The sequence below is a fragment of the Podarcis gaigeae genome (assembly GCF_964106915.1).
Source record: "Podarcis gaigeae genome assembly, chromosome: Z".
Lineage (NCBI taxonomy): Eukaryota > Metazoa > Chordata > Lepidosauria > Squamata > Lacertidae > Podarcis > Podarcis gaigeae.
Genome location: NC_139691.1, coordinates 28119439 through 28134742, shown reverse-complemented (window position 1 = coordinate 28134742; position 15304 = coordinate 28119439). Strand labels below are relative to the sequence as shown.

At 41.8% G+C, this 15304-nt stretch overlaps 1 protein-coding gene across 13 annotated transcripts in view; it reads right to left on the bottom strand.

The window, feature by feature from the left end:
* Nucleotides 1-15304, bottom strand: part of TENM1 (teneurin transmembrane protein 1) — a 383082-nt gene that overhangs the window by 120244 nt on the left and 247534 nt on the right. For all 13 annotated transcript variants that reach the window (XM_083721963.1, XM_083721975.1, XM_083721972.1 and 10 more), the window contains 2 exons: nucleotides 8593-8739; nucleotides 3543-3759 (listed from right to left, as the gene is read on the bottom strand). In XM_083721963.1, the coding sequence (XP_083578089.1) occupies nucleotides 3543-3759; nucleotides 8593-8739 (364 nt within the window). The remainder of the gene's footprint in view (nucleotides 1-3542; nucleotides 3760-8592; nucleotides 8740-15304) is intronic.

Here is a 15304-nt window from a genome sequence, read left to right as displayed (position 1 = left end):
CATATCCTCTTAAACTTTTGACCCTCCTGTGAACAGCATTCTGAGCAAAACATTCCCTTGAACTTTTAACATTTGTGTGAGTTGTTTTTTTAACCTTCTTATGCATGAGAGCCTTTAGAGCAAAACCATTCTATAACCCATTACTTGCATACAAAAACACAAACACAAAATACTGAAAGCTCCATTCCTTCACAGGGGCATTTTAATACCTGCCTCTTATTGTTTCCACATCATACAAGCCTCCCAGCTTCCTTTAAAAGCATGTTTGGCATCCAATTTTGACATTCAGCACAAAGAACAATTCAGATCCATATCATGTGTTAATTGCAGCGCATAGGAAATGAATCCAAATGTTGCCTTTTTTGTTTTCAAAGGTAGAATGGTTGTTTTTTTCCTTCTTCCTATTAACCTTTGGTGCAACCTCAAATCTGTTTTGCACCTAGCATGGTCTAACCTAATATTTTTTATTTAATTACATTCATATCCTGCTTATCTTTCATGATGGATCTCAGAATGGTGTGTGTGGAGTCCTCAGGTGGCTGCCAATCCAGACACTGATCTAATAAAGATATTATCCTATCCTTATTTTGGGATTTCTCCTTCTCTAGTACATCAGCACAACTAGCTATATTTTCTCCTTCAGTACAACAACGTTTAAGAACCAAGAAATCTAATTTACAGGCCAAGGTACATGAGAAACTGTTAGGTATTATGGATGATCTGTGGCTGTCGACACCAGTACATAAATTATAGTTGCCTGGGGTGGGCTGCTGTATAAAACCTTATGAGCTGCATATTTCAAATGTTACTCCCTTTTCGGAGGAAAATATCAGTAACCTTGCCTTCAGAGCATTAAACTACTTCTCTATAGTCACACAGAAACACACATATGTATTATAGACTCAAAGGTATATCATTCACTCACACAACCACCATTATTTTCCAGCAAACTGAATCTAAGGCACATTGATGATAATTTCCTGTTTGAATAAGAACTGATGAGAACTTCCTGGCAGAAACTCCTGGTTGGATGAGGAATTACATCATACTATTCTCTGACAGAGAATGAGTGACCAGCTGGTTCAGGAAGACCAGTGGTGCAAGCCATGGAGGGACTGAACCTAGGCCTTGCCACCAGGCCTGATCCAGTCAGCCAGCAGCCCCTTTGACCAGAGAACCAAAACAGGCCCCCAAGAGGCAGCACCTCTTGAATCAGATTCACCCTGAGGAACTGTGCCTTCTGTACCCCAGAGGCCTCATGCTGACTGTGCTGCCATTTGGAGTTAAAACACCAACCAGAAGTTTAACTTAATACTGTACATTCCTACTGAAGGGGCACACTTAACTTGGATAGAATCACCATGAGACTCTGAGTTTAGGAAAATAAGAAAGCTACATTCATTCTGGACAGTATATGCTGGCTAAGAAAGATCCTAGCTAAGGTGACATTGCCTTGAGCCATGCTTGCTCTTGTACCTCAGTAAGCAGGACAGAAAAGACGTATCCTCTCCTAAGGTGAGGATGAAGAAGCAGGAAGCAGGTCATGAGGTCAAAAAGCCTATCAGTCTAGCACCTGAGGAAAGGTCACCACAGGTTAGGTCAGAAAGGACAGTTGAGGAAACTTGGGAGGGTCCTCCCTCTATCTACTTTTTCCTATGCAGGCCCATCAGCCTCCAAGGAGAGTTGCACCCCAATGCTTCCAATAGACTGAGAGGTGACAGAGTGCAAGGCTCAAAGATAAAGGACTACTCTTTAAAGTCACTCTACTTTTCGTGAAAGAGGGAGAGATCAAGACGTATAGAAGGGCTCAATTGAACTCCAGACCTTGTCAGGAGGATGAGACTAATAGCCATAATGGCAGTATGTTGCCTCTAGGATTAAAAGCAGCATTGCTTCTCAATACAGTTACTTGGGAACTACAGGAGATGGCTATTGCCCTCATGTCATGATGCGGAGCCTTTCAAGAGACATCAGGGCTAGCCACTGTGGGAAACAGGATGCTGGACTAGATAGGCCTTTGCTCTGATCCAGGAGAGTCTTTTCTGCTTAGACTTACCCAAGCTCATGCAACTCCAGCCTGATACTACCTGCTTAAGCAAGCCACCTTCAGAGGTTTGTTGTGGCTGTAATATCCTGCTCATTTTTAGTTCAGCAACAGAACAAACTGGTTTAAATGTCTTTACTGACGTAAGGTACACAGAGCTATTTGTTAGATCAGGAAGATCTTTCTCTACTATGCTGGTTTCTGTCCACAGATTACCCCCTCCATGCCATTCCAAACAAACTGATACAGATCTAGATCATGTACATAATTCAAGAGTCTCCCAAATGGCTCTTCCTTCACAAACTGCACCAGCTTAGCCCCACATATGAAGCGTCACTTTGCCTTTGGAAATTTCTCCCCAATTTAAGAACAACCAATGAAGAAGCCCGGTTCCAGATTTCAACTTTTTCACAGGAATGTAAGTATTTGTACATCTAGCCCAGTGTTAAATATTGACGAGCTTTCCAGTGTCTCATTGGCCACCTAGATCTCCCCTCTCCCCAAATGGAGATGTCAGAGGACCTTCTGCATCCAAACTATGACCTTACCATTGAGCTACAGTTCCTTCCACAGCAGTCAGAGCCTATTCTGTTATAGCCCCTGAATTCTTCGGGCAAGGGAATAGGAAGCTGCCTTTTACTGGGTCAGGCCATTAGTTCACCCAGCTTAGTATCGTTGATATTGATTGCCAGAGGCTCTTCAGGGTTTCAGGCAAGACCTTCCTATCTGGAGATGCTGGAGACTGAAATGTTGTTCTACCACTAAGCTGCTATGGCCCTTCCATAAATTATGGTCCTATGCCTGAAAAACACTCCAAAGACACACAGCCTTTCTTGCATGTAGCAAACTAGTGTATCAGCATACATCATCTTGTCTGTGGTGTGCTCATTTACCACATGTGGGGAGTTTCATTTATATACAACTTTTTAGCCCAAAGGTCCCCAAAGTAGTGAACAAGATTAACACATATGAACTCAAAAGAAACATACAATAAAAGTACAAGATATATATCAATCAAAACAACAAAAAATAGCATCAGAATTCAACCAAAAATACAGAAATATCATAGAATGTGACCATGAGCTCCTGAGATGATTCTACATGGGGCCATTTATCTTTCAAAAGGAAGTATCCTTCTTGGTCAGAGCTTCCAAAAAAAGCTTTAAAAGGACTGCAGCATTCTTCCTGTTGTTTTAAATGTAAACAAATGTAAACTATTTTTTATTAAGTTATTGGACATTTTTGCATGTCAACGCTATTTCATGACTGAAAACTGAAAACAGTATATATGTGTAAAAGACCTATGCAGCAAATCTAAAATATCAGTTTATGGCCTTATTGTAAGCGTGGAGAAGACCAGGCAATATTCCCCAAAGAAGTTATAAAGGATCATTTAATTCCACACACACACACCAACCATTCCTACCCGTGTAGTGGTTGAGTACCTTCAATTTGGAAAGCAGCTTTCAGTAGTAAAGAAAACACACAAAACACTTACCTGCTCTCAAATGAGACATCTCCTCGGATTACATGAGTGCTTTCCTTGCCAATAAGAAACTTGATTCTATCATAAAAGAGCCTTGGAGGATGCTGAGAGAAAGGAGGCTGGCTCTGCTGAATGAGGTCAAGGGGATCAGGGGACCCTTGACAGAGCGGGCTTGAATAGCAATTGCTTTGCTGGCAGCAGTCAGGGTCTATACAGTCTGTCAAACCATCTGAAATGGATAATACAGGAAAAAATGTTGCAATACAGCAGCCAAAGGATCAACAGCTGGGAAGAATGCATTATTTATTTATTTACCTGCATTTACGATCTCTTCCTAGGAAACATCTCAAAGAGACTTAACAATAGAAACACCATGGATATTATATGTGTGTTTGTGTGTGCGCGCGTGCACGACAATTTCAGCATTCCTTGCTTACCATCCATACATCTATGCTCTACTTTTTCTCCACACAATGAAGTACCTGTGCAAGAAGGGAAGGGTGAATCTCCAATGGGGGGGTGATAAAAGGCTAGGTGGCCCATAGTTGGAGATAACAGCCCCTGGACTGGTGGTAAGGAAAGAGCTAGGCAGGTGGGGGCCAGCTGAGGAGAGAGTTTAGACTGAAGTTGGTGGTGCAATAGCCAACAGAAGAATGGAGAATGAGCACTCACACTTTACATTGTGGATGCCCTTTGAGGGATCGCGCGTGGTGCTACGGTTCCCAGGGAGCTTACTGGCAAACAGGAGCTGGCTTGCCTCTCAGTGTTAATTTTAGGAGGTTCACACCCAGCCTCAGTAATCAAGTTTTTTGCTGGGAGGTGGGGCCAGCCTCATTTATAAATAGGGGGTGGAGCCAACAATAGCCAGGCAGTCAGCTCTGGAGATTCACCCACCCTACCCTCCCTTTGTTTAATGTTTCTTGTTTGCAGATTAACTTTTTCTTCCTGTTTGGAGGGTGCTGCTGCGGTCTTTGACAGTTGCTGTTGAAGGACCGGGAAGAAATTTTCCTGCATTGCAGGTTTTGTCTTCCCCGTAGCAATTTGTCACAACTTGGGTGGTTTATGGACTTGGATGGAATCCTTTAGTCTTTTCTTCCCTATATGGGGGGGGGGGGAGAGAAGTGGTGACTCACCCCACTGCAGCAGCGATTCCAGGGTCCCCCTCTTAAAGGGGTTATATATATATATGGGTGTCACTGGTCATACACTGAAAGGTCGTCAGTGAGCTACACTTATGTCTCACAGAGCACCCCCATATCTCTTTTGCGCTGATGAGCCCCAGTTCCCCCCGGCTGAGGGGCTGGGAGGTATACATGCCTAAGTCCTAAGCCAAGGTCTTCCTACATTTGGAAGTTTAATAAAATTGGGCCTAATTTTAATTCCATATCCCTGGGGGCTGGGGCTGTCGCCACCTGGTCACACAATGCAAAAAGGTAAATAAACTGAAAGCAGAGTAGCAAGGTAAGGAAAGCAAGGTGCGGCACCTCCTATTCAATATGAAATGAGGAAGAGAGAAGAAAAAAGGAGATACATGTTGGACTGCTGTGCAAGATCAGTAAGCAGAAGAATTAAGGACAGAGATAAGCAGCTTACAATGTGAGATAGGAAGATGAGAAAATAATACTGTGCAATAATCTATATGTGAAAGAATGATAAGCTGAGTTAGTTTTATCTACATCAGTAAGGAAAAAACAATGGAGAAGGAAGGAAGGAAGGAAAATAAAAGTAGCAAAGCTAGGTTCAAGTTTGGCTAGAGTATTTGGGATGGAATGACAGCAAGTTCCTATATTTTTTTTTTTGCTCTGTGTTGTAAAGGTAAAGGTAAGGTAAAGGACCCCTGGACGGTTAAGTCCAGCCAAAGGTGACTATCGGGTGCAGTGCTCATATTGCTTTTCAGACCAAGGGAGCCGGCACTTGTCCACAGACAGCTTTCCAGGTCATGTGGCCAGCATGACTAAACCGCTTCTGGCGCAATGGGACACCGTGACGAGTGTCAGAGCACACAGAAACGCCGTTTACCTTCCTGCCGCAGCGGTACCTATTAATCTACTTGCACTGGTATGCTTTCAAACCACTTAGTTGGCAGAAGCTGGGACAGAGCAATGGGAGCTCACCCCGTTGCATGGATTCAAACCGCCAATCTTCCGATCAGCAAGCCCAAGTGGCTCAGTGGTTTAGATCACAGTGCCAACAGCACCCTGTGTTGTATACACAATAAACAGCTAATATACAACACAGTGCTATTTTTCTAATAAAAGAGGTGCCAGAACTCACCATGAACACTTCCCTTGTTCTCTTATAATGGCAATGCACCCACCTGAGAGGTGCTGGAACTGAGTTCCAGCTGAAAAAAAGCCCTGCTACCATCTTATAAAATACCAGGACAGTTTACAGCAACTTATGATAAAACAATAAAATACAAAACAACATTTAAAAACCATGCAAAGCAATTGTTTTAAAATGGTTAAACAAAAGTTATTCAAAACTGCTGTGTGGGCCTGTTGGCATACATTTTTTTTTGAAGAGACACTTAAAAGTCAAAAGTGGAGATGTCTGATGTATCTCTGCTTAAAGAATGTTCCCCAGCATGGAGATGGGCAACACTAAATGCCTAACTTTTGGTTGAGGGAAGTTGGGCCTCTGTGGCATGAAGGGCAACGAACATTGCTTCTCTGGATTATCTCAGCTAGGATATAAGGGCTCAGGCAGTCTGTAAAGGATCCAAGTGGTTCAGGGCTTTGTATGTTAACATAAGAGTGCTCAACCTGGCCTGGTAGATGAGCAGCCAATGGAGATGTTTTAGCAGAGGTGTCACATCAGCTGCACCAGCTGGAGTTTCAGGGCCAAGGGCAGCCTCACATTGCAGTAATCTAGTCTCAAGGTTACCAATGCTTGGACTCTAGTATAGTGGTACCTTGGGTTAAGTACTGAATTTGTTCCGGAGGTCCGTTCTTAACCTGAAACTGTTCTTAACCTTAAGCACCACTTTAGCTAATGGGGCCTCCTGCTGCTGCTGCTGCACCGCTGGAGCACAATTTCTGTTCTCATCCTGAAGCAAAGTGCTTAACCCGAGGTACTATTTCTGGGTTAGCAGAGTCTGTAACCTGAAGCATATGTAAACTGAAGCATATGTAACCCGAGGTACCACTGTAGTCAGATCCTCCTAATCCAGATATGGCTACAGCTGGTGTACAAAATGAAGGCACTCCTAGACACAGAGGGCAGTTGGCCTCTAACAGCATAGATGTGTCCACAAGCTACATACTTGCTAGGATTGTACCCTTTGTTAGTCCAACCCACTGACATTAACGGACACTGCTTTTAGGATGCTTCCTATAATATTTTATAGTACAGATATGTTTGCCAATCAGGGCTCCTCCAGAAGGAAAGGCAGGATATAAAAGCAGTTCATAACAACATTAAAATTGTTTCAACATCTGCTGCTGGGATTGTTTTTTGAGGCCTTGGTTTTGGAGATCTTATTTTGTATGCAAAAACACCAATAAAAACTACCATTGTCTGTTGCTCTTTTTAAAGGGGGGGCTTAGCAGGATGGGGGTCAAGGGAGGGCTGTAATTGCAGGTTGTAGGATGGCAAGATTGGGGCCTGGATCAAATTTGGAACGCTCCCGCTTTTACTCAAAACCAGCTGCACAGCCTAAGTAAGAACGTCTGGCAATCAGAGTGAATATCTGCTTGGAGGCTTGGACACATCTCTGTAGAGCCACAGCATGCTCTATGCTCTACAGAAAGCTTAGAAGTGATGTAATCCTCACCCAGACTGCTTGCAATCTGCAGTCTTGTTGGTTCTGGTTTTAGGTAGTGCCATTATTCTGGAGCCTGAGGCTCTAATGTGAGAATGTCACACTCAAAGATTTCAGCATAGGCTTTCCAGGCAGTTTATATGGAACCAACCCTGCTGCTTTTTGAACAATAGCTGGACATACAAAAGCGTGTGTGTGTGTGTACCTTGTCAGCAAATTTGAAATATCATCTTCGATCATCATTTGCCAGCCTGGTGCCCTCCATATATTTTAGGCCACTCCCAGTCACGAAACTTGTGGCTGCTGTGCCAAAGGAGCAAAGTGGGAGAGGCAAACAGGAATAAAATGAAAGAAGTAGTAAAATGTGGCAATTTCTCAGAAAACTCAGAAATTTTTGCCACGGCGGGCATCAGCTGAACACGGCTGCTATCATTAAGTCCTGCCAGCATGGCACAGATGTACGCCACAAGCTCAAATCAGCACTCCACAGCTGTGCATCTGTTGCACTGTTTCAGATTGAGAGAGGTGCCTTTAATGTTATGTGCATATTTGAAGATGAAGAGTTTGGAGGTGGGATGAAATGGTTGGGAGGACACATTATTATCCTACTTCAGAGAATCATGTCTGAATTGTGCACTCTGCAGTGTGGTCCTTCACTTTGCTTATTTGCCATTTTATATATTCATGTGATATACTTGCTTTTAGCCCCAAATAGCCTCACAAATAACAGAAAATTAAAAGAATGAAATTAATTTAAAAACAAGCAAGCAACAAGCTTGCTGGTCAAAACAGGATCAGTACTAAAAACTTCTGATTAAGTTACTTCTGATTACAGATGGCCCTCAGCGGGGTGGGAAGTAAGACAGCAAAAAGGCAATAAAAGGTAAAGGTATAGGGACCCCTGACCATTAGGTCCAGTCGTGACCGACTCTGGGGTTGCGGCCCTCATCTCGCTTTACTGGCCGAGGGAGCCGGCGTACAGCTTCTGAGTCATGTGGCCAGCAGAACTAAGCCGCTTCTGGCGAACCAGAGCAGTGCACAGAAATGCTGTTTACCTTCCTGCCAGAGTGATACCTATTTATCTACTTGCACTTTGACTTGCTTTCGAACTGCTAGGTTGGCAGGAGCAGGGACCCAGCAACGGGAGCTCACTCCGTCGCGGGGATTCAAACCGCCAACTTTCTGATCGGCAGGACCTAGGCTCTGTGGTTTAACCCACAGCGCCACCCACATCCCTCAAAAAGGCAATACATAGGATCTAATTGCACAATACTTGGGGGTCATAAAGCATGCCCGTACCTCCATCATTATCGATGCTGTCTCCACACATCATTTCCATGACAACATTGCATCCCATTCCACTCCAGCCCACCTGGCAGACACAGTGCCATCCATTTTGATCAAGGGTGCATCTTCCATTTCCATAACACAGACCTGGGCAACCATCTAGGAAGAAAACAATTAAACAAAACTTTATCTATTATCATTCTCCATGATAATTTTTATCAATCAATCAATTTTATTACCAGTGTGAAATATTACCACTCTCCTTGCTATACAACCATTCTGTCATAGCTGAATACTGTTTGTGCAAATGGTCAACAGAGATTATTTTCAGCTGAAGAAAAAGTTGTTTTAGAGCTTCTTGAATGGAAGCTTGAAACAAGCACTTAGTAAGGGTGGGTGAATCTCTATTTTAGACAGATTCTCCCAGTTTCTCATTTTCCCAATCTTAAGTTCAGTCCTTCACATTACCTCATCAGTTTCTGGCTATACACACACACACACACACACACACACACATATTTATGTATATGGTCCTCTTGAAAATTCATCTGCATTATGGAGCAAATTTCTCCTTTCAGTCTAGTATATACATTTTTTCACAAGCAAGTTTTCCCTATTACAACACATTTTGTATGTTATTTTCACTATATACAACACTTTTTATATACATTTTTGTACACATTGCCTGGTTGGATAACTGCCCTGTAAAATTTGGAGAAGTCCGCATTTTAAAGGATGGTTGTGTTTCAAATCTTATGCTATTTTGAAAAATGTGAGTTAGGTAGGTTTAAATGTGAACTGCATCAAATTTCTCCTGTATCCCTAATAACATGCAGCCTGATTCTATGCAGGTTTATCCCATAGTAAGTCCCACTGTACTAAATGAAGCTTGCTCCCAAATAAGTGTGCTCTGATCAGCTTATGGATCACACCCTGGACCACATGTAGGGATCAAGAACAGTTTCGTCTGGTTTACATTTTTAGGCAAACTAACTTAATTCTCACCTCCTGGACTAATGCATGGAAAGGAACATAATCTTTGGATTTCGCACTTCTCTGACTTTGCAATACAGCTCTCAGCATTATAGGATAAAAACATTTAGAAATGTACACTGAGCAAAAATATTATATAAATATGTATTTTCTTATGAAGTACATATATTAAAGTATTTAAATACAAATTCATGTATGAATTTTCATACAGATTTAAAAAACAAAACATGCAGATTAATATGGAAATAAGACTGAAAGGACTAATGAATAAACATTTGTGAAATTAACACAGACCATTATATTTAAAAAAAACCTGCAGAGAATAACTGCTTTTACTCAACAGCTTATCAAAATTCAAACTTGGTTCAGTGAATTAAATATAACCCTGTGGTTTAGTACACTTAAGAACCCCAGTTCAATCATGATTGGCTTAACCCTCTCAGGTATCTTTTTATATTTATACTTATACCTATACCTATAATCTCCTTAGTTTATTGACTGCACAAACTAACAAACTGAAACATCATATTCTACTTGCATTTTAGATGGTTTGTAACCCTTGTCTTTTGTAACATTCTTTTGGAATTCTCTATTTTTAAGCGGGGTGCAGAAACCTCAGGCCCAGGGCGTAAATGTGGCCAACCAGGTCTCTGTTTGGCCTGTAGGGCTCTCTCCACACCACACACCCTCCCCAGCCACAGCTGCACTCTCTCTCTCTCCACACACACACGTCATGCTGCACAGACTCCTATAGCATGTTGCCTTATTAATATGTCAGTGAACCCGGATAATACCTTTTGCTTGTTTGGGTAGAAGAGAGGAGGGGATGTTCAGAAACTACCATACTGTACAAAACTAAAATTTGCATTTGTTGCTCTGCCTCTTTTGTCTCTGGCTCTACCCACCATTGGCAGAAAGGAATCATAGAACTGTAGAGTTGGAAGGGACCACAAGAGTCATCAAGTCCCAACCCAATGCTTTTTTTCTAGAAAAATAGGTCTGGTACTCTCCATAAAGTTGTTACAGTAAGTGCCACACTTTTTAACAACAACAACAACAACAAGGTTTTGGTACTGCATACCTCTGAGTACCTCCTGAAAAAAGCACTGTCCCAACCCATGCAATGTATGAATATTTTGCTCAATGTTGGGTTCAAAACAAAGTCCCTCAGATTAGGAGTCTCCTGCTCTGCTGAGTTATCCCAGCACATATGCAGCCCTTAGGCTGAAAAAGCTTCTCTGTCCCTGCTTTTAAGTATGCCAAAAGAACTGCAACCTTGCAGTCCAGTCCTTTGTGTGTTTACACTGAAGTAAGTCCCACTATGTTCAATGAGATGTGAGCGTGTTTTAAGACTGCAGCCTTAATACCCATAAATGGTTTGGATTCACTCTCTTTCTATGACATGCTCATCACAGCTTGAGTTTCAGCCAGCAGATGTGTTCAACAGAGCTTGCCTGCAGCATTCTGAAGCTGCTTAATTATGTTCTATTGATTGGTGAGCCTGAGTATTGGCAATAAGCTCTGAGCCAGCAGCTGTGTCTGGGGGCGGGCGGGGGCACACCAAGTTCTCAGCATTCATACTGCACTCCTAACATCCCTTAGCAAGGCAGACAGAATTATCTGTAGCTGTAGAAATTCAAACAACTGGCTAAAGAAGAACTCTGTCAAATAAGAATCAATAGGTCCACCACAAGACTCCTGCCAGAAGACTATGAAACTATGAAATTAGAGACTAGCAATGGACTGGGTGTGGGGAAGGCAAATATCAAAAAGGCTGTCTTCATCCCTACCAAGCTTCTTGAATACTAAGATCTGCAGAAGGGGCTTTCTTGGTACTTAAGTCACCCACATAAGTGTGTGGGAATGTCCTTCAAGAGATAACTTTCTCTCTGACAGCTGGGGATGCAAGAAGACAGTGATTTCCATTCCAATGTTCACTTGTCACCATCAACACTGTTTCTATTCTGCTACGGTTCACTTTCCAACAAATACTGTCATTTGTCTTGCACTATTTATTTATGTAACTTACATTCATTTCAGTGTAAACGTCAAAGCAATGTGGAAAAAAGACATTCACAACACACTGTAAAACAATGATATGAACAAATGCAAATTGCATTCACTTAACTGAATTCTGTTCCTGACCACAGACAAACATTTGAACTGCAGCAATTTCTGCCACCTTTTCTGTTTTGTTAGAAGTCACCAACATCCATAGAGGCAGCCCTTAAGCTGTATAAGTCCTTCTCCACTGATGTGCCTGTTTCACCTTCATTGTACAGCACTTGCCGTAAACTGAATTTACTTCTTTATCCTGGCCTTTGTCAATTAAGATCTTTTGTTTTGTGGTACCCACCTTTTATTGGATCTATACTGCTGTGTTCCATTTGGAATGATTGACTTATTTTTATTATTGTTAACAGTTTTATGTTTTATAACTTTATACTCCTTTGCTGTAAGTCACCCTGGGACCTTATATGGTGAAGGGGGGAAAGTAAGCTTATAAATAAAAAGAAATGAGTGGGGAATAGAGCCATTGACATTTTTTGAATCACATGCTTTTAACTATCCTAAACCTTGCCCCTTCAACAGAGCTATACCTCAGGCTTTGCAGACTTGAGTCACAGGGAGACCCAGGCAAAAGCAGGAGGCGGACTACAAACATATGTTTCCCTCAAATGGTTTGCATTTTCTCCTTTTTTCCCCCAAGCTCGCTCCTTAACAGCTTCCCTCCAACAAGTCACGAGCATAACACAGAAGAAAACAGAACCAGCATTTGTGTACCTAAATGAAAATACATAAACCTTTCAGTATTAATTTGCCATCTGTTGATTAAGATGAAGTGCCTCCACTTACTGAAAATAGGTCGTTTTGCTACCTTTGTGAATGGAAGATATCATTAATCTCATCTTGTTATCTCAATGACCATTAAAATAAAGGTTTCCAGCGGTAACATCGTGTGAACTAAATACACTGCAGTTATTTTTAATAGTTATTGTTCTCTATCCAGGAGTGTTTCATCGTCTTTTGCAACATGGACTGTTCTAATGAACTGAATAGCAAAATATGATGGCTTTGATCCAACTATATATGTGGCATAGCAGCTGGCCGCTACGTGTGCAGTCCCATCTACTTGGAATCAGTACTGAGCTGCAGCATGGCCTTGGTGACATGCTGGAGTTAAATAAGGTTGATGCCTCCAACCCCTTAAGTATGAATGTCAGTTAGTTTTTTTGTGGATGTTTGGAAGCATCAAAGACACAGTGGATGCAAGTTGTAATAAAATGCGGGATGGAATTATCTGCAAATCCTGATGTCGATCTTAACCACATGATTTTTTCTAATCCCTGTCTTGCTTCTTAATCTCTGCAAGAAGCAGTACCCTTTTGCTTAATATATATATACAAAATTCAAGTATAGTATATGCATCAATATATGCATTATTGTACAAATGATTTTACATACATGCTATATGCTTATACATTCTGAGTTTCCTAAACTAGCATTTCAAACATGTACATGCAAACATGTATATAATTGTATAATGATATGTACGTTTTAATTCGTTTCTAAAATTGTGCCGTGGAAATATAGTACAGCATGGAGTTGGCCTCTTTTATACATATTCTGCATGTAACATACACATATAAGTTTACATGTAATTAGCTACGCCTGGTATAAGGTAGCCTCTCAATGCCCCCAACACAATGTCCCCACATTCTACTCATGAAATGACTGAGCGCATGAAGGTGGAACGGGATCATGCCTCCTTGCTCAATCCATGAAGTTTCCATATCTACTGGCATCCAATTTCTACAGGCATCTCCTTATCTCTGTTCTGCATTCAATCCAGAGAAGTGAGATCCTTCTCTCCCTCATCAGTCAGGCTTTCTCTGGTTGTTGAAAAGTCCCCCCACCTCCAGCAACTGCTCAGTGCTTTGATTTAATATTTTGCTGCACTTTGCTTTTTTTTATTTCCTTAAATTTTAGCTTTGTGTTTTTATAGTTGCATTCTTTCCTGCAAAGTGTTTAGAGATTTTTCTTGCAAGGCGTTTAAGATTTTTCAGTTACACAGTCTGTACACTGCATAAATGAATGATGAAATAAATTATTTAATCAATGCATGTGAACACAGGAGCCAGCTCCTAGGGGCTGAGGTCCCTTTGCCCCCCCATAAAATATTTGAGGGGGCTGGTCCCCCCAAAACTGATGGGCATTGCCATTTAAATAGTGTGCATGTGTCACATCTTATGATCAGTTTATGTGGGGTGGGGCCAGTGGCGTAGTGTGGGGGTGCAGGGGGGACCGGCCGCATTGGGCACAACATCTGGGGGGGCACGCTCGCACTTGCAGCTCTCTGCCCCTACTGGGTTAGGGGGCGCAAATTACTTGCCTTGCCCCAGGTGCTGACAACCCATGCTACGCCACTGGGTGGGGCTTACCTACCCACCCACCCCAATATTTTATTCAAGTTGGCACCCCTGCATGCGAACATAAAAAGAGCTCATACCAGAAAGAAGTCCTTTTAGTCCAGCATCCTGCTGTTGCCAACCAGATGCTTGGATTAATTATAACTGGATTTTTATTTAAAATGTAACCAAGAGCACAAGAAAGAGACGTTTAGGGTTTTGGTTTTTGCTGGTGTTCAAAGGAAATTCAGTAATCAAACAGAAAATATGCCTGCAAGTGAATTAAGAAGAAACCAGTGTATTTAAAAAGAGCTGGTATCTGGCCAACCTGTTTCTATAAATGCAGGCACCCAAGTCTCCTGCATGCAATTAAAACCTTTATGGATTTAAAACAACAATAACAACTTTGGGAACATCTAGATGACATTTTGCCAAGGCCTCACTATTAAATGACTTGGAGAAAATGTATCATTTTTCATTAAAATTGAACAGTTACATTTCCACAGCTGAGCAATGACTTCTGAACAGAGCTGTGAGTTCTAGATTCTTATTAGGAATATCATTAGAAATTAGCCTTGGGGTAGAGGGGAAGGAAAGAAAGGGACGTCTTTAATAACTAGCACAATATTTAAATCCTGTAAAGTGAAGGGACAGAAAATAGGAATTATTTAAACTGTCTGATAGTTTTGGTCTCACAGAGCTTCTATTAAATGAAACCGAAATAGGATGTATGTTTTCTAATGGTTATGTCAGTATTATTTCACACAGAATCCGTGAAAAGGAACTCAATTAGGGCGAGCAGAAACAAAATAGAATAGTGCTCTTGTGTTCTTGGTAGTTTTGTAGAAGGGAAAATTCCAGTAGATGACTTTTCCAGCCCTATTAATTAGGGTGGCCACTTAGCAATGGAGTCTCCAATGTTTTTCGGTCAGTGGGCGCATTTGGAATTTGGAGAGAGTACCATGGGTGCCCGTCACAAAATGGCTGCCACTTTGAGAAGAGTAGAAAAAGAGACAAGTGCCAGCATCAGCCACCGAAGCACTTGCTCTCAAGAGCAAGTCCAGAATGGAAGGGAGGGGGGGACTCCAACCTTAGCAGCCAACAAAATGTGGGAATGTTTAAGGAAGAATAGGGAAAGCCCAAATTTAGCAAGGAGCAGTGTTTTTTCAACAAAGACTTACTGAAACATTTGTGGGCACCACAAGATGTAGTGCTGGGCACCCTGGTTTCCATAGACACTATGTCCCTTGGCTTCGTATCATTAAAAAGGGGGCTATGTGCCACTGAAAATGTAATTTTCTAAAAGAAAAAAATGTACCCCA